General features: G+C 39.0%; 1 protein-coding gene across 1 annotated transcript in view; it reads left to right on the top strand.

Annotated features, from left to right (window-relative positions):
• LOC124545057 (DNA-directed RNA polymerases I, II, and III subunit RPABC2) overlaps nt 1-15,578 on the top strand; it is a 72,940-nt gene extending 57,362 nt beyond the window's left edge. The window contains exon 4 of the mRNA XM_047123849.1: nt 15,298-15,578. Within this exon, the coding sequence (XP_046979805.1) occupies nt 15,298-15,508 (211 nt within the window). The 3' untranslated portion in view covers nt 15,509-15,578. The remainder of the gene's footprint in view (nt 1-15,297) is intronic.
• The last annotated feature ends 3,295 nt before the right edge of the window (nt 15,579-18,873 follow it).

The raw sequence follows: 18,873 nt of genomic DNA, 5'->3' as shown, positions 1-18,873 counted from the left end.
TATTTTCTATTTCTGTTTTTGCAAGTAGTTTCACTTTGTATATTCACCTTCTCCTCTTTACCGAATCTACCATACAATTTTATCCCACCTATATATACTCAATAATATGTAACCCACTTCCAAATCATAACCAAAAAATTTTTTTTCTGCTTTCAGCACTACCACTGCTATAAAATCCACCGTTTCCAGTTCACAAACAGTTCCTTTCAGCTATTAAACAGCCATTTCGGCTAGTTCTAATAACTTTCGCTTTTTTTCCATTTCCGTTTTTCCCACATCACTGATCTTTTTTAGCCGCTTCCCACAGGTTTTTACGTCATTATTTCTTCATCAGACAATTGTTAGCCTCATTTTCACAATCTGCTACCACAAAACCACTCCTTTTAATATATTTACACGCAGTTTTTTCGAAATTTTCCCGAATTGCTCCACCCTTTAACGTGTTTTGGCAGCAACACAACCACCTAACCTTTGTGCACATCGTTGTCTACCAACCCAAGTTCACCACAGGATCAACATAGCCCAGCTATAACCAACACTTTTTCGCCTTTTTTCACACCAGACCTCCAGTTGCTTTCTAGTTCACCTTTATCTCTCCCCATATATTTTTATTTTCATTTTCATTTCAGCCTCATGTTACACTTTCCACCTTCTAATACCATGTCACCCTCACAACATCCACACAGCGACCCCATTAAGTTTTATTTACATTCCCTCCGCAAACATGCCTTCGCCCTAGCCAGATTACACTCCCATATTTTATTTTCTCAGGCTTGTCTGACATTTGGCATTACCCCCAAAGGCCTCACACTTAAAGTTCCCATCTTTGGCTGCAACCCTTCTTTCCATCAGTCCCTATACCAGTTCCAAACTGAGCAATCCATTGCCCTCACCCACCTAATCCTTTACCTACACATCAACCCAGCCAATGAACACACCCGTCAACTCCTATCCTTAATAAAAGTCCTTAATCTTTCCTCTCCCACATCCACACCGGCTGTTCAGAGCATCCTCCTACAGGCCAACTGCAAATTAGAACAGCATGCCACCCTCCACCTCAAAAAACTATCCAATCTCCTGGTTTCCCACCTCTGGAAAGGCAACTCACTCACCCTTCACAACCTTTCCAGCAAACCTCAACCTCCTCTCATTGCACACAGACCCAGTCTCTCCGATCTACTCAATCTCCCACTTCCAGCTCCACTCCCTCCAAAACCTCAAAATTCCTATCAACACAATCTGGAACCACAACACCCTTATTCAGTAGTTAACCTTTACACCTGTACTCTCTGCCGGAAATATCACTTTGCCATGAAGAAAAATGATCCTAATCCTACTCCTAATGATCCAACTCCCCAAGACACTATCCAAATTGAACCCTGCCTGGAACAGCTCCGTCCTCCGTCACAGTGGGACCCACCTCCTCTTCCTCAAAATCACCCTCTCCAAACCTTCCAGGAATTTCTGACTTCCAGCCTTGCCTCTCAATCCTTCTTAAAAAACTGTAATCCTACTCCCAACATCACTGCTGAAGCCCGGGCTATCCGTGATCTGAAGGCTGACCGATCCATCGTCATTCTTCCGGTGGACAAGGGTTCCACGACCGTGGTGCTTGATTGTCGGGAGTATGTGGCTAAGGGACTGCGTCAGCTTTCAGACAACACTACATACAAAGTTTGCCAAGGTAATCCCATTCCTGATGTCCAGGCGGAGCTTCAAGGAATCCTCAGAACCTTAGGCTCCCTACAAAAACTTTCACCTGACTCCATCAACCTCCTGACCCCACCAACAACCTGCACCCCTACCTTCTACCTAAAATTCACAAACCCAATCATCCCGGCCATCTCATTGTAGCTGGTTACCAAGCCCCCACAGAACGTATCTCTGCCTACGTAGATCAACACCTTCAACCCATTACATGCAGTCTCCCATCCTTCATCAAAGACACCAGCCACTTTCTGGAACGCCTGGAATCCTTACCCAGTCTGTTACCCCCGGAAACCATCCTTGTAACCATTGATGCCACTTCCTTATACACAAAAATTCCGCACGTCCAGGGCCTCGCTGCGATGGAGCACTTCCTTTCATGCCGATCACCTGCCACCCTACCTAAAACCTCTTTCCTCATTACCTTAGCCAGCTTCATCCTGACCCACAACTTCTTCACTTTCGAAGGCCAGACATACCAACAATTAAAGGGAACAGCCATGGATACCAGGATGGCCCCCTCGTACACCAACCTATTCATGGGTCACGTAGAGGAAGCCTTCTTGGTTACCTAGGCCTGCCAACCCAAAGTTTGGTACAGATTTATTGATGACATCTTCATGATCTGGACTCACAGTGAAGAAGAACTCCAGAATTTCCTCTCCAACCTCAACTCCTTTGGTTCCATCAGATTCACCTGGTCCTACTCCAAATCCCATGCCACTTTCCTTGACGTTGACCTCCACCTGTCCAATGGCCAGCTTCACGCGTCCATCCACATCAAACCCACCAACAAGCAACAGTACCTCCATTATGACAGCTGCCACCCATTCCACATCAAACGGTCCCTTCCCTACATCCTAGGTCTTCGTGGCAAACGAATCTGCTCCAGTCCGGAATCCCTGAACCATTACACCAACAACCTGACAACAGCTTTCGCATCATGCAACTACCCTCCCGACCTGGTACAGAAGCAAATAACCAGAGCCACTTCCTCAACTCCTCAAACCCAGAACCTCCCACAGAAGAACCCCAAAAGTGCCCCACTTGTGACAGGATACTTTCCGGGACTGGATCAGACTCTGAATGTGGCTCTCCAGCAGGGATACGACTTCCTCAAATCCTGCCCTGAAATGAGATCCATCCTTCATGAAATCCTCCCCACTCCACCAAGAGTGTCTTTCCACCATCCACCTAACCTTCGTAACCTCCTAGTTCATCCCTATGAAATCCCCAAACCACCTTCCCTACCCTCTGGCTCCTACCCTTGTAACGCCCCCGGTGTAAAACCTGTCCCATGCACCCTCCCACCACCACCTACTCCAGTCCTGTAACCCGGAAGGTGTACACGATCAAAGGCAGAACCACGTGTGAAAGCACCCGCGTGATTTACCAACTGACCTGCCTACACTGTGAAGCTTTCTATGTGGGAATGACCAGCAAAAAACTGTCCATTCGAAATAGTGGACACAGGCAGACAGTGTTTGTTGGTAATGAGGATCACCCTGTGGCTGAACATGCCTTGGTACATGGCCAGCACATCTTGGCACAGTGTTACACTGTCCGGGTTATCTGGATACTTCCCACTAACACCAACCTGTCAGAACTCCGGAGATGGGAACTTGCCCTTCAGTATATCCTCTCTTCTCGTTATCCGCCAGGCCTCAATCTCCGCTAATTTCAATTTGCCGCCGCTCATACCTCACCTGTCTTTCAACAACATCTTTGCCTCTGTACTTCCGCCTCGACTGACATCTCTGCCCAAACTCTTTGCCTTGACAAATGTCTGCTTTTGTCTGTGTATGTGCGGTTGGATATATGTGCGTGTGCAAGTGTATACCTGTCCTTTTTTCCCCCTAAGGTATGTCTTTTCGCTTCTGGGATTGGAATGACTCCTTACCCTCTCCCTTAAAACCCACATCCTTTCGTCTTTCCCTCTCCTTCCCTCTTTCCTGATGAAGCAACCGTTTGTTGCGAAAGCTTGAATTTTGTGTGTATGTATGTGTGTCTATCGACCTGCCAGCACTTTCGTTTGGTAAGTCACATCATCTTTGTTTTTAGATATATAATACACAGTCAGATAGAAGTTTACTCTTTTAAAAAATAAAAATGAGTGTCTTCTGTTTCCCTAGCCATACATTCTTCAGACAGTGGAGGACCATTGTACAGGGTAGAGGCAAACACTAGCTTACAACAACCAAGCAAATCTGCTATTCAGAACATTGTCGTGGTACAATTCATCCTACAGCATAAAACAACACAGATTCTGGTGGACACTTCCAGCTAGTGGGATGTTGTTGTTGTTTGTTGTGGTCTTCAGTCCTGAGACTGGTTTGATGCAGCTCTCCATGCTACTCTATCCTGTGCAAGCTTCTTCATCTCCCAGTACCTATTGCAACCTACATCCTTCTGAATCTGCTTAGTGTATTCATCTCTTGGTCTCCCTCTACGATTTTTACCCTCCACGCTGCCCTCCAATGCTAAATTTGTGATCCCTTCATGCCTCAAAACATGTCCTACCAACCGATCCCTTCTTCTAGTCAAGTTGTGCCACAAACTTCTCTTCTCCCCAATCCTATTCAATACCTCCTCATTAGTTACGTGATCTACCCACCTTATCTTCAGCATTCTTCTGTAGCACCACATTTCGAAAGCTTCTATTCTCTTCATGTCCAAACTGGTTATCGTCCATGTTTCACTTCCATACATGGCTACACTCCATACAAATACTTTCAGAAACGACTTCCTGACACTTAAATCTATACTCGATGTTAACAAATTTCTCTTCTTTAGAAACGCTTTCCTTGCCATTGCCAGTCCACATTTTATGTCCTCTCTACTTCGACCATCATCAGTTATTTTGCTCCCCAAATAGCAAAACTCCTTTACTACTTTAAGTGTCTCATTTCCTAATCTAATCCCCTCAGCATCACCCGATTTAATTTGACTACATTCCATTATCCTCGTTTTGCTTTTGTTGATGTTCATCTTATATCCTCCTTTCAAGACACTGTCCATTCCGTTCAACTGCTCTTCCAAGGACTTTGCTGTCTCTGATAGAATTACAATGTCATCGGCGAACCTCAATGTTTTTATTTCTTCTCCATGGATTTTAATACCTACTCCGAATTTTTCTTTTGTTTCCTTTACTGCTTGCTCAATATACAGATTGAATAACATCGGGGAGAGGCTACAACCCTGTCTCACTCCTTTCCTAACCACTGCTTCCCTTTCATGCCCCTCGACTCTTATAACTGCCATCTGGTTTCTGTACAAATTGTAAATAGCCTTTCGCTCCCTGTATTTTACCCCTGCCACCTTCAGAATTTGAAAGAGAGTATTCCAGTTAACGTTGTCAAAAGCTTTCTCTAAGTCTACAAATGCTAGAAACGTAGGTTTGCCTTTTCTTAATCTTTCTTCTAAGATAAGTCGTAAGGTTAGTATTGCCTCACGTGTTCCAACATTTCTACGGAACCCAAACTGATCTTCCCCGAGGTTCGCTTCTACCAGTTTTTCCATTCGTCTGTAAAGAATTCACGTTAGTATCTTACAGCTGTGACTTATTAAACTGATAGTTCGGTAATTTTCACATCTGTCAACACCTGCTTTCTTTGGGATTGGAATTATTATATTCTTCTTGAAGTCTGTGGGTATTTCGCCTGTCTCATACATCTTGCTCACCAGTTGGAAGAGTTTTGTCATGACTGGCTCTCCGAAGGCCATCAGTAGTTCTAATGGAATGTTGTCTACTCCCGGGGACTTGTTTCGACTCAGGTCTTTCAGTGCTCTGTCAAACTCTTCACGCAGTATGTTATCTCCCATTTCATCTTCATCTACATCCTCTTCCATTTCGATAATATTGTCCTCAAGTACATCGCCCTTGTATGAACCCTCTATATACTCCTTCCACCTTTCTGCCTTCCCTTCTTTGCTTAGAACTGGGTTGCCATCTGAGCTCTTGATATTCATACAAGTGGTTCTCTTCTCTCCAAAGGTCTCTTTAATTTTTCTGTAGGCAGTATCTATCTTACCCCTAATGAGACAAGCTTCTACATCCTTACATTTGTCCTCTAGCCATCCCTGCTTAGTCATTTTGCACTTCCTGTCGATCTCATTTTTGAGACGTTTGTATTCCTTTTTGCCTGCTTCATTTACTGCATTTTTATATTTTCTCCTTTCGTCAATTAAATTCAGTATTTCTTCTGTTACCCAAGGATTTCTATTAGCCCTCGTCTTTTTACCTATATGATCCTCTGCTGCCTTCACTACTTCATCCCTCAGAGCTACCCATTCTTCTTCTACTGTATTTCTTTCCCCCATTCCTGTCAATTGTTCCCTTATGCTCTCCCCGAAAATCTGTACAACCTCTGGTTCTTTCAGTTTATCCAGGTCCACTAGTGGGATAGCAACACTAAAATGACACTAAGCATGCAGTGGAACACGTACACAAAATCGACCATGAAATGAAAAGTTTGGAAAAGTTGCCATTGTTCTTGCATTTAAATTATTGTACTATTACTTTAATAGCACTTTAATTCAAATTTTAATGATTTTTCACTCTGTTATACAGAACAAACTGGCCGACTAGGAAGTTATTACTGAAAAAAATTAGGTCGTGCTCCATCAAAAGTAAACTGGCATAATTTTGAAGTATGTTTCTTTGACAGATTAGATGTTCATCAACAGCACTTTGTTCTATTACAATAGGAAAGGTGCAGGTTTCTCGCCCAGATAACAATGACTGATACTAATAATACCACCAAAAAGTTAGTTTTATATGAATAGTGTTATTATTTGGTTATAAATTTTCGGTTATCTTCTCTGGGCATGCTTTACAAAAGTACTGAACGAATTGGATGTAAACAGTCTTACACATGCTGCCGAAGCTGTTGAGATGGTTGTGTTTATGTCTGCCGCATTACTCAATTATCTCAAGTCATTAAGAGAACACTCAGGTTAAATCAGACCATTTCCGGTCATGCTGCTGATGTTATTTGGAGCTTCATTCATCTGTCCACATATGTCGGTGCCATTGTGTCTTGTAAAATACACTCATGTTCAGAAAAAGCAAAACATCTTAAAGAACTGCAGATTGTCTTCTTCTTCTTCTTCTTCTTATTTTAGTGTTCAACCCTTGAGGTTGGTTTGCAGCAGAGTGCCATTCCTCTCTTCTGTCTGCATCCCAACTGATGAAATTTCCTTTGGATGGTGGTGCCCTACAACCAAAACAATGTCATTTTAACTGTAAATTGTGCCTCACAATGATTTTAACTGATGTAAGTAAATTATTAAAGGGAAGAAGTTTCAGTTACTTACAATGAAAAATCCACGCCATTACATTCCAGTGCTGACTGCTGATGATCTTGCAGCAGTGAAAACTGTATGATGCACTTTTTTTATGTATATGTATGTACATAATCTAAAGCATTATATGTATATGTATGCACATAATCCAAAGCACGTCAAAGACTTCCACTCTCAGATATATTTTATTATATACATGTATGTGACAGTAGGAATTAACAGATTACAAATGTTACATTACTTATTATTTACACTGTAAGAGAACTGATTAAGATACACAAATAGAGCAGTCAGTTTGTTATAAAGTGTTACTGCAGTGATATATTGTAAATATTATGGTAGACATTGTAACCAAGCTAAATGATAAGGTCCAGATGTACATAAGTAAATATTACAACTTTGAGCATATTATGTAAATATTATAGTATACATTGGAAGCACAGTAAATGATTTGGGATGGATGTACATAAATAAATATTACAACAGCGAACATTTCATTGATTTTTTTTAAAGATATACAACAATACACATTCAACTAGCTGTTTCTATACAAGAAAAAAATATCAATGCAATGTCCATAGTTGTAATAGTTATTTAAGTATGTCTGTCCCTTATGATTTACTTTGGTTACAGTGTATACCATAATATTTACATAATATCACTGCTTTGACACTTCATAACAGACTAACTGCTCTACTTGTTTATCTTAATTTTAATCAGTTCTTTTTTAATGTAAATAGCAAGTAATGTAACCTTAGTAATTTGTAAATCCCTACTGTCACATATATGTATGTGACGAAATACCTGTGAGAGTGGAAGTCTTTGACGTTGTTACGTTTGTAATATCACCACCTTTGTATACATACTTCCACATGGTGAAACTTCTTAGTGTGTGAATGGTGCTATAGATTATGTGCATACATATACATAAAAAAGTGCATCACACAGTTTCACAGTTTTTGCTGCTGCAAGATCATGAGCAGTCTGCACTGGAACGTAATGGCATGGGCTTCTCATCGTAAGTGAAATTTCGTCCCTTTAATAATTTGTTTACATCACTTAAAATCCTTGTGAGGCACAGTTTACAGTTAAAATAATATTGTATCACATTTTGTTTTGGTTATAGGGCACTACCAGCCCCAAGGCAATTTTGTCAGTTGAGAAAACAAAAAGTGAAAGCTAATGTAAAATGTATCTTAACATGAATTAGCCATCTGAAGATGAACCTTTCGGTTCAAAACTGGTAACGGCACTATTCAAATAAATAAATAAATAGCGTTATATGTTATCTACTACATAAGCATTAACCTATATTTTGTACCCAGCCACACGTTCAGAATGTCAGTTTTTGACAGAATAACTTCGCTTAAGTAATTGTGTTGAATACTACTGCTGTTCCCAGCTCCTTTTTCTTGTTGTTGTTGTTGTGATCTTTAGTCCAGAAACTGGTTTGATGCAGCTCTCCATGCTACTCTATCTTGTGCAAGCTTCTTCATCTCCCAGTACCTACTGCAACCTACATCCTTCTGAATCTGCTTAGTGTATTCATCTCTTGGCCTCCCTCTACGATTTTTACCCTCCAATACTAAATTGGTGACCCCTTGATGCCTCAGAATATGCCCTGCCAACCGATCCCTTCTTCTAGTCAAGTAGTGCCACAAACTCCTCTTCTCCCCAATTCTATTCAATATCTCCTCATTAGTTATGTGATCTACCCATCTAATCTTCAGCATTCTTCTGTAGCACCACATTTCGAAAGCTTCTGTTCTCTTCTTGTCTAAACTATTTATCATCAATGTTTCACTTCCATACATGGCTACACTCCTTACAAATACTTCCAGAAACGACTGCCTTACACTTAAATGCATACTCGATGTTAACAAATTTCTCTTCTTCAGAAACTCTTTCCTTGCCATTGCCAGTCTACATTTTATATCCTCTCTACTTCAACCATCATCAGTTATTTTGCTCCCCAAATAGCAAAACTCCTTTACTACTTTAAGTGCCTCATTTCCTAACCTAATTCCCTCAGCATCACCCAACGTAATTCGCCTACATTCCATTATCCTCGTTTTGCCTTTGTTGATGTTTATCTTATATCCTCCTTTCAAGACTCTGTTCTTTCCGTTCAACTGCTCTTCAGAGTCCTTTGCTGTCTCTGACAGAATTACAATGTCATCGGCAAACCTCAAAGTTTTTCTTTCTTCTCCATGGATTTTAATACCAATTCCAAATTTTTCTTTTGTTTCCTTTACTGCTTGCTCAATATACAGATTGAATAACATCGGGGAGAGGCTACAATCCTGTCTCACTCCCTTCCCAACCACTGCTTCCCTTTCATGTCCCTCGACTCTTACAACTGCCGTCTGGTTTCTGTATAAATAGTAAATAGCCTTTCGCTCCCTGTATTTTACCCCTGCCACCTTTAGAATTTGAAGGAGAGTGTTCCTGTCAACAATGTCAAAAGCTTTCTCCAAGTCTACAAATGCTAGAAACGTAGGTTTGCCTTTCTTTAATCTCTCTTCTAAGATAAGTCGTAAGGTCAGTATTGCCTCATGTGTTCCAACATTTCTACGAAATCCAAACTGATCTTCCCCAAGGTTGACTTCTACCAGTTTTTCCATTCGTCTGTAAAGAATTCGTGTTAGTATTTTGCAGCCATGGCTTATTAAACTGATAGTTCGGTAATTTTCACATCTGTCAACACCTGATTTCTTTGGGATTGGAATTATTATATTCTTCTTGAAGTCTGAGGGTATGTCACCTGTCTCATACATCTTGCTCACAAGATGGTAGAGTTTTGTCAGGGCTGGTTCTCCTAAGGCCATCTGTAGTTCTAATGGAATGTTGTCTACTCCCGGGGCCTTCTTTCGACTTAGGTCTTTCAGTGCTCTGTCAGTCTCTTCACGCAGTATCATATCTCCAATTTCATCTTCATCTACATCCCCTTCCATTTCCATAATATTTTCCTCAAGAACATCGCCCTTGTATAAACCCTCTTTATACTCCTTCCACCTTTCTGCTTTCCCTTCTTTGCTTAGGACTGAATTTCCATCTGAGCTCTTGATATTCGTGCAAGTAGTTCTCTTTTCTCCAAAGGTCTCTTTCTAATTTACCTGTAGGCAGTATCTATCTTACCCCTAGTGATATACGCCTCTACATCCTTACATTTGTCCTCTAGCCATCCCTGCTTAGCCATTTTGCACTTCCTGTTGATCTCATTTTTGAGGCGTTTGTATTCCTTTTTGCCTGCTTCATTTACTGCATTTTTGTATTTTCTCCTTTCATCAATTAAATTCAGTATCTCTTCTGTTACCCAAGGATTCCTATTACCTCTCGTCTTTTTACCTACTTGATCCTCTGCTGCCTTCACTATTTTATCTCTCAAAGCTACCCATTCTTCTTCTACTGTATTTCTTTCCCCCCATTCTTGTCAGTCGTTCCCTAATGCACTCCCTGAAACTCTCTACAACCTTTTTCTTATCTTTGAACATTTTTTTTAATGTCTGGTCGTGAATGAATGAATTAATGAATGACTTCAGAGATGTGGTTTGCAGAAGAGGTACGATGACAATAGTATATTATTATTATTTTTACCCTTTCTCAGACGTTATGTCTGTTTAGAAATGGAAAGTGATGCGGACCTTGATCAAGCGTGACTTCCTTTTAACTGTATGGTATATGTTACATTGCATTTAGGACTTTCGTGTAATTGAACATGTATCAATAATTACAGATTTCTGTAATTGTATATATACGTTTGGATGTAGCTGTATTGCGTTGATGTACTGGTGGATATTGTGTGGTATGACTCCTGTAGTTGATAGTATAATTGGTATGATGTCAACTTTATCCTGATGCCACATGTCCTTGACTTCCTCAGCCAGTTGGATGAATTTTTCAATTTTTTCGCCTGTTTTCTTCTGTGTATTTGTTGTATTGGGTATGTATATTTCGATTAGTTGTGTTAATTTCTTCTTTTTATTGGTGAGTATGATGTCAGGTTTGTTATGTGGTGTTGTTTTATCTGTTATAATGGTTCTGTTCCAGTGTAATTTGTATTCATCATTCTCCAGTACATTTTGTGGTGCATACTTGTATGTGGGAAGGTGTTGTTTTATTAGTTTATGTTGTATGGCAAGTTGTTGATGTATTATTTTTGCTACAGTGTCATGTCTTCTGGGGTATTCTGTATTTGCTAGTATTGTACATCCATATGTGATGTGATCTACTGTTTCTATTTGTTGTTTGCAAAGTCTGCATTTATCTGTTGTGGTATTGGGATCTTTAATAATATGCTTGCTGTAATATCTGGCATTTATTGTTTGATCCTGTATTGCAATCATGAATCCTTCTGTCTCACTGTATATATTGCCTTTTCTTAGCCATGTGTTGGATGCGTCTTGATCGATGTGTGGCTGTGTTAGATGATATGGGTGCTTGCCATGTAGTGTTTTCTTTTTCCAATTTACTTTCTTCGTATCTGTTGATGTTATGTGATCTAAAGGGTTGTAGAGGTGGTTATGAAATTGTAGTGGTGTAGCCGATGTATTTATATGAGTGATTGCTTTGTGTATTTTGCTAGTTTCTGCTCGTTCTAGAAAGAATTTTCTTAAATTGTCTACCTGTCCATAATGTAGGTTTTTTATGTCGATAAATCCCCTACCTCCTTCCTTTCTGCTTAATGTGAATCTTTCTGTTGCTGAATGTATGTGATGTATTCGATATTTGTGGCATTGTGATTGTGTAAGTGTATTGAGTGCTTCTAGGTCTGTGTTACTCCATTTCACTACTCCAAATGAGTAGGTCAATATTGGTATAGCATAAGTATTTATAGCTTTTGTCTTGTTTCTTGCTTTTCAGTATTTTTGTTAGTCTTTGTCTATATTTTTCTTTTAGTTCTTCTTTAATATTTGTATTATCTATTCATATTTTTGTCTCTATCCTAGATATTTATAGGCATCTGTTTTTTCCATCGCTTCTATGCAGTCGCTGTGGTTATCCAATATGTAATCTTCTTGTTTAGTGTGTTTTCCCTTGACTATGCTATTTTTCTTAAATTTGTCTGTTCCAAAAGCCATATTTATATTATTGCTGAATACTTCTGTTATCTTTAGTAATTGGTTGAGTTGTTGATTTGTTGCTGCCAGTAGTTTTAGATCATCCATGTATAGCAAATGTGTTGTTTTGTGTGGGTATGTTCTAGTAATATTATATCCATAATTTGTATTATTTAGCATGTTGGTTAGTGGGTTCAGGGCAAGGCAGAACCAGAAAGGACTTAATGAGTCTCCTTGGTATATTCCACATTTAATCTTTATTGGCTGTGATGTGATAGTATTTGAATTTGTTTGGATATTAAGTGTGGTTTTCCAATTTTTCATTTCTATGTTTAGGAACTGTATCAATTTAGAATCTACTTCATATATTTCCAATATTTGTAGTAACCATGAGTGGGGTACACTATCAAAAGCTTTTCGGTAATCAATGTATGCGTAGTGTAGTGACCTTTGTTTAGTTTTAGCTTGGTATGTCACCTCTGCATCTATTATCAGTTGCTCTTTACATCCTCGTGCTCCTTTGCACAAGCCTTTGTGTTCTTCATTTATAATTTTGTTCTGTGTTGTATGTGTCATTAATTTCTGTGTAATGACTGAAGTTAATATTTTGTATGTTGTTGGTAGGCATGTTATGGGGTGATATTTAGCTGGGTTTGCAGTGTCTGCTTGATCTTTAGGTTTCAGATAAGATATTCCATGTGTAAGTGTATCAGGGAATGTGTATGGGTCTGCAATGTAACTGTTAAATAACTGCAATGTAACTGTTAAAAATGTCTGCTTGTGTCTGTGTATGTACGGATGGATGTGTGCGTGTGTGTGTGTGTGTGTGTGTGTGTGTGTGTGTGTGTGTGTGTGTGTGCCGGCCGAAGTGGCCGTGCGGTTAAAGGCGCTGCAGTCTGGAACCGCAAGACCGCTACGGTCGCAGGTTCGAATCCTGCCTCGGGCATGGATGTTTGTGATGTCCTTAGGTTAGTTAGGTTTAACTAGTTCTAAGTTCTAGGGGACTAATGACCTCAGCAGTTGAGTCCCATAGTGCTCAGAGCCATTTGAACCATTTTTTGTGTGTGTGTGTGTGTGTGTGTGTGTGTGTGTATACCTGTCCTTTTTCCCCCCTAAGGTAAGTCTTTCCACTCCCGGGATTGGAATGACTCCTTACCCTCTCCCTTAAAACCCACATCCTTTCGTCTTTCCCTCTCCTTCCCTCTTTCCTGATGAAGCAACCGTTTGCTGCGAAAGCTTGAATTTTGTGTGTATGTTTGTGTTTGTGTGTCTATTGACCTGCCAGCACTTTCGTTTGGTAAGTCACATCATCTTTGTTTTTGGATATGTGTTAAATAATTTAGTTAGATGTGAATGTGTTGAGGTGAACTTCTTTAGCCAGAAATTTGCTATTTTATCTTTTCCAGGGGCTTTCGAATTGTGAGTAGAATTAATTGCTTGGGTGACTTCATGTTGCAAAATTATCACTTCAGGCATTTGTGGTATCATCTTGTATGTGTCTGTTTCTGCTTTTATCCACCGTGCATGCCTGTTATGTTGTACCAGGTTTGACCATATGTTGCTCCAGAGGTGTTCCATGTCTGTTATGTTTGGTGGATTGTCTATTTTAATGTCTGTGTTATCTATTGTCTGGTAAAATTTTTTTTGGTTTGTGTTGAATGTTTGGTTTTGCTTCCTTCTATTTTCACTTTTTTAGTACCTTCTAAGTCGTTTGGCCAGTGCTTGTAATTTCGGCTTCTTTTCATCTAATTGCTCTATCGCTTCTTGTTGTGATATTTTACCTAACCTTTTTCGTTTTTTGTCTGATATTTCATTTCTTATAAATTGTGTTAGCTGTCCGATGTCTTTTCTCAGTTTTTCTATTCTGATCTGTAGCCTGTGTTGCCATGCTGGTTTTGTGGGTTTCTTCTGTGTGTTGGTTGGTTCTGATCTCTGCTTAGTGTGTATATTTAGTGTAGCGAGTGCTCCTATATAAATCAGTAGTTGTAACTCTTCCATAGTTGTATTTTCATTTATTTTGTTGTGTATGATTGTGTTGATAGTTGTTATTGTTGTTTCGACTTGTGGGTTATTTGGTGGTCTATGCAAGAATGGTCTAATGTCTGTATTTGTGTCTTTGTATTCTATATATGTCAGCTGAAATTTTTCTTCTGTATCTAACATGTGTGTCACTTCGTGTTCTATTTGTGCTTGTTCTGGTGGCTGTCTTAAGATTTCGTTTTCCTCTGATTGTTTAATTGATGCGTGTTGTTCTTGGTTTGTTTGCTCTGGGATGTTTGAGTCCATTACTGTATTTTCTTCTTCTTCTGATTGCACATTATTTTGTTCTAGTATTTGTTGTACTTGTTGTTTGATGTTTTCTAATTCTGACTGGGGTATCCTGTTATTTTTTATTATTACACGGATCTGATCCGCTAGTTGTTGTTCTGTTAAAAATTTTAATTCTGGGTATCTGGTAATGAATGTTGTGTATACTTGTGATCTGTATCCAGTTGTGTTTGTTCCTAAGTTTGTTGCTTGGCAATAACAGAACATGAGGTGTCGGTTAACTTCATCTGACCATCTCATCCTCTGCCCTTGTTTTCCTTCTAGAGTGGTTACAGGAAGCATATCCTGCAAAACACCTCTATTTGGCTTTAAATCATTTTCCGTTTGGCTAGCAGTGTCATTACCATTGTGGATGGGCATAGGGTTCAAGCGTCATCCCCGACCATGACAGTGGTCTTCAGTCCTGAGACTGGTTTGATGCTGCTCTCCATGCTACTCTGTCATGTGCAAGCTTCTTCATCTCCCAGTACCTACTGCAACCTACATCCTTCTGAATCTGCTTAGTGTATTCATCTCTTGGTCTCCCTCTACGATTTTTACCCTCCACGCTGCCCTCCAATACTAAATTGGTGATCCCTTGATGCCTCAGAACATGTCCTACCAACCGATCCCTTCTTCTAGTCAAGTTGTGCCACAAACTTCTCTTCTCCCCAATCCTATTCAGACCTCCTCATTAGTTACGTGATCTACCCACCTTATCTTCAGCATTCTTCTGTAGCACCACATTTCGAAAGCTTCTATTCCCTTCTTGTCCAAACTAGTTATTATTATTATTATTATTATTATTAATAATAATAAAGGATGTAATTTCATATTTCACCAGTCTCTCAGCACAGTTACATGAAATAATTATGTTCATTAGCAGTAACCTCTATGTATTGTTCCTTTCTTTCAACAGGTATGAGAGAGCAAGAGTATTGGGGACGCGAGCACTACAAATAGCCATGTGTGCTCCCGTGATGGTGGAGTTGGATGGTGAAACAGATCCATTGCAAATTGCAATGAAAGAATTGAAGCAGCGGAAAATACCTATTATTATTAGACGCTATCTTCCAGATAACAGTTATGAAGATTGGGGAATAGATGAACTGATTATAATTGACCACTAGTACATAATTCTTTGTATTCATTCCTTTACTTTTATTGTATAAAATGTTTAATTAAAAGTTTTTAATAGAAGTGGTTTCTAGTCTGTTTTTATTATAATTTATACACATGAAAACCTGTTTAAAGTAATACTGCTTGAATCCATTGTAATTTTTTAACTAGTACAATTTTGTTTGTGGCTTTGGCTATCAAATTGCCTTTCAGAAGTGTTTAATGATATAATTGGTAAATGATAAAAGTTATTACAGAAAAAAATCAGCAAAACCAAAAAATTAAGCTTAATTAACTTAAATTATCAGAAAAGAGAAAAATACTACATAAAAATTTTGAAAAAAAGGGGACCATTCCTTCAATATCTTGCTGCAGGTAGTTACTTTTATACGACAACAGCCAAGGATTCTGACATACCAAATGTGTTTCTGTGGGTATTGCTGCATTGGAATCACTAACGATGCTCAAAAAGAACAGAAATTTAAGGAAACTGTAGTTCAAACATGTATTTTGCCGTGAACACCCAGCTCCCTCCTTCATACTAAATTTCCTCATTAAACACAGGAACATCTTTGCTATATTTTTAAACCATAGTAATATCTTCGTCAAAATAAATTGAGTCTCTCCTAAAACCAGTGTCACGACCACCATAAATTCAGATATTCCATTGTTATTTCCTTCTTCACATTTCATTGGTGAGGAATTACACTGGAAATTGATTGCATTCAGTACTCTTAGGGATTCACAAATTTGATACACTTTTGATGTTTTACAATTTGCATTAGTAATGCAAGTGTATTGTAAAAGTATGTAAAGTTGGAAAACACATTAATCTCCTCTGTCCTAGTATTATATATGCTACATCCATTTTTTTTTCCTTGCTGAGGCAATTGAATAAACTTGTTCCTGATAATAGTGAGTACTTACGGCACTTTGTTTCCGAAAGATCTCAGTAGGTTTCAGCAGCTGATTGAATAAATCTGTTTACTGCAGTGTCAGGAATTCTTCAAGAAATAAAAGCAATTTCTGTGTGTTTTTAATGATATTGAACTAGAACAGGTTTAGCATATACTGAAATATGCTAATATACCCTATATTATCAAATAAATGATTATTTCCTCTCAACAATATGGCAATGCGTTCTTTTTCATTGTGGCACTGGGTCTACATTCTACAATGACCTATAGTTTCACATTCACAAGAGAGAATGCAAGAGAAAGAAGAAAGTGAAGAAGAAAAGGAATGAAGACGAAAACGATGCAGTTCCAATGAGGAAATGAACTTTAACACCAAAGCTCATGCTGTCACCAACAGCAAGGATGTTCCGTGCCGCACAGCTTCCTGAGACATTGAATGAAATTTATAAAAGTTGTTTCAAAGACAGTTTGCGTTGATCTAAGGGCTTCACATTTGTGAATTGCGCAAAATGCAAAATAGATTGGTTTCAGAGAAAAAGAACATGTTTACAATTACAAAAAATAGTAGAATGATGAAATTTCTGATACCATTTTCAGCAATAGTAAGGAAATAACTTTTGTGGTACTTAGATAAATATATTTGTGTGTTTCAGTTGTTAGTTTTTAAATGAAACTAGCTTATTGCCTGCTGCATCGCTTACATGGTCTGTATGGTCTGCACAGATTATTTTTTTTTTTTTTTTAACAAATTTTTATGTAAAAACTGCACAAGCTTCTAAACTTTTTATGCTAATTAAAGCCACATAAGCATGGTCTTTTTTTGAGTGAACTACTGACCAAAAAGCAGTTGTGGTAGCTGGAGTCCAAGGTTTTGTTAATCATGTCTTTTGCATTCTTGTGGTGATATTCCATTGAAACTTCCATCCCCTTTCTTTTTAGCTACCCGAGAAGTGAAATACCAATTTTCATGGATTAGGTTTAAAACTTTCTTAAAATTATGAAATATTTTCTTAAAAATTTTCATTGCTAATTTCACGCTCCTGTGGTTGAATTGCCAAAAACAGTGAAACACATTTTTTATTTCTAACCAGGAAGTGAAATGTCAGTTTTCATATACATATCTTTAAAAAGGCTTTAGTAGTTCTTTAATAACAATTTATTTTCAAAAAAGCTTTCACCCAGATTTTACCCCCTTAGTGGTTGAATTTCCAAAAATGCTGAAATAAGTTTTTTTATCTGACTGAGAAACCAAATACCAATTTTTGTAGGGGTCCAGCTTCAAACTTGCCTTTATAGCGACATATTTTCAAAAGTCGTGTCATCCCCTATTTCACCCCCTTAGGAGTGGAATTTCGAATAATCCCTTCGTATACAGTGCCCACAGTATAAAATTCACACCCTCTCCAAATTTAAAGTGTCTCAAGTTCGTGGCCCTCTCCTCGGTAATGCTGGAGTTCAGTATGGTGTTGGCCCACCCGTAGCTTCCATTCTCAGAGGCATACATTCCATCAGCTGCTGGAAGGTTTCTTGGGGAGTGGCAGCCCATTCTTCATGGAGTGCTGCACTGAGGAGAGGTATCGATGTTAGTCGGCGAGGCCTGGCATGAAGTCGGCATTCCAAAACATCCCAAAGGTGTTTTGTAGGATTCAGGTCAGGACTCTATGCAGACCAGTCCATTACAGGGATGTTATTGTTGTGTATCCACTCCACCACAGGCATTATGAACAGGTGCTTCATCATGTTGAAAGATGCAATCGCCATCCCTGAATTACTCTTCAACAGTGGAAAGCAAGAAGGCGCTTAAAACCCTCTTGGGGGATGAATTTAAAAAACCACTGAAACACATATTTTGTAATTTCTAACTGAAAAGTCGCATACCAATTTTCATAGATGTGGTCTTAAAAATACTTTAGTAGTTCTTTAATAATAATTTATTTTCAAAAAAGTTTCACCCCCATAGGGGCTATATTTCTAAAAATGCTGAGACTTTATTTCAGGTTGAGAAACCAAATGCCAGTTTCCTTAGGTCCAGCTCCAAAATTGCCTTAACAGCATCATCATCATCATCATCATTTAAGACTGATTATGCCTTTCAGCATTCAGTCTGGAGCATAGCCCCCCTTATAAAATTCCTCCATGATCCCCTATTCAGTGCTAACATTGGTGCCTCTTCTGATGTTAAACCTATTACTTCAAAATCATTCTTAACCGAATCCAGGTACCTTCTCCTTGGTCTGCCCCGACTCCTCCTACCCTCTACTGCTGAACCCATGAGTCTCTTGGGTAACCTTGCTTCTCCCATGCGTGTAACATGACCCCACCATCTAAGCCTGTTCACCCTGACTGCTACATCTATAGAGTTCATTCCCAGTTTTTCTTTGATTTCCTCATTGTGGACACCCTCCTGCCATTGTTCCCATCTACTAGTACCTGCAATCATCCTAGCTACTTTCCTATCC

The sequence above is a fragment of the Schistocerca americana genome, chromosome 8 (genome assembly GCF_021461395.2).
Source record: "Schistocerca americana isolate TAMUIC-IGC-003095 chromosome 8, iqSchAmer2.1, whole genome shotgun sequence".
NCBI lineage: Eukaryota > Metazoa > Arthropoda > Insecta > Orthoptera > Acrididae > Schistocerca > Schistocerca americana.
The sequence above is the reverse complement of the archived record's forward strand: the minus strand, read 5'-3'. Positions and strand labels throughout refer to the sequence as shown.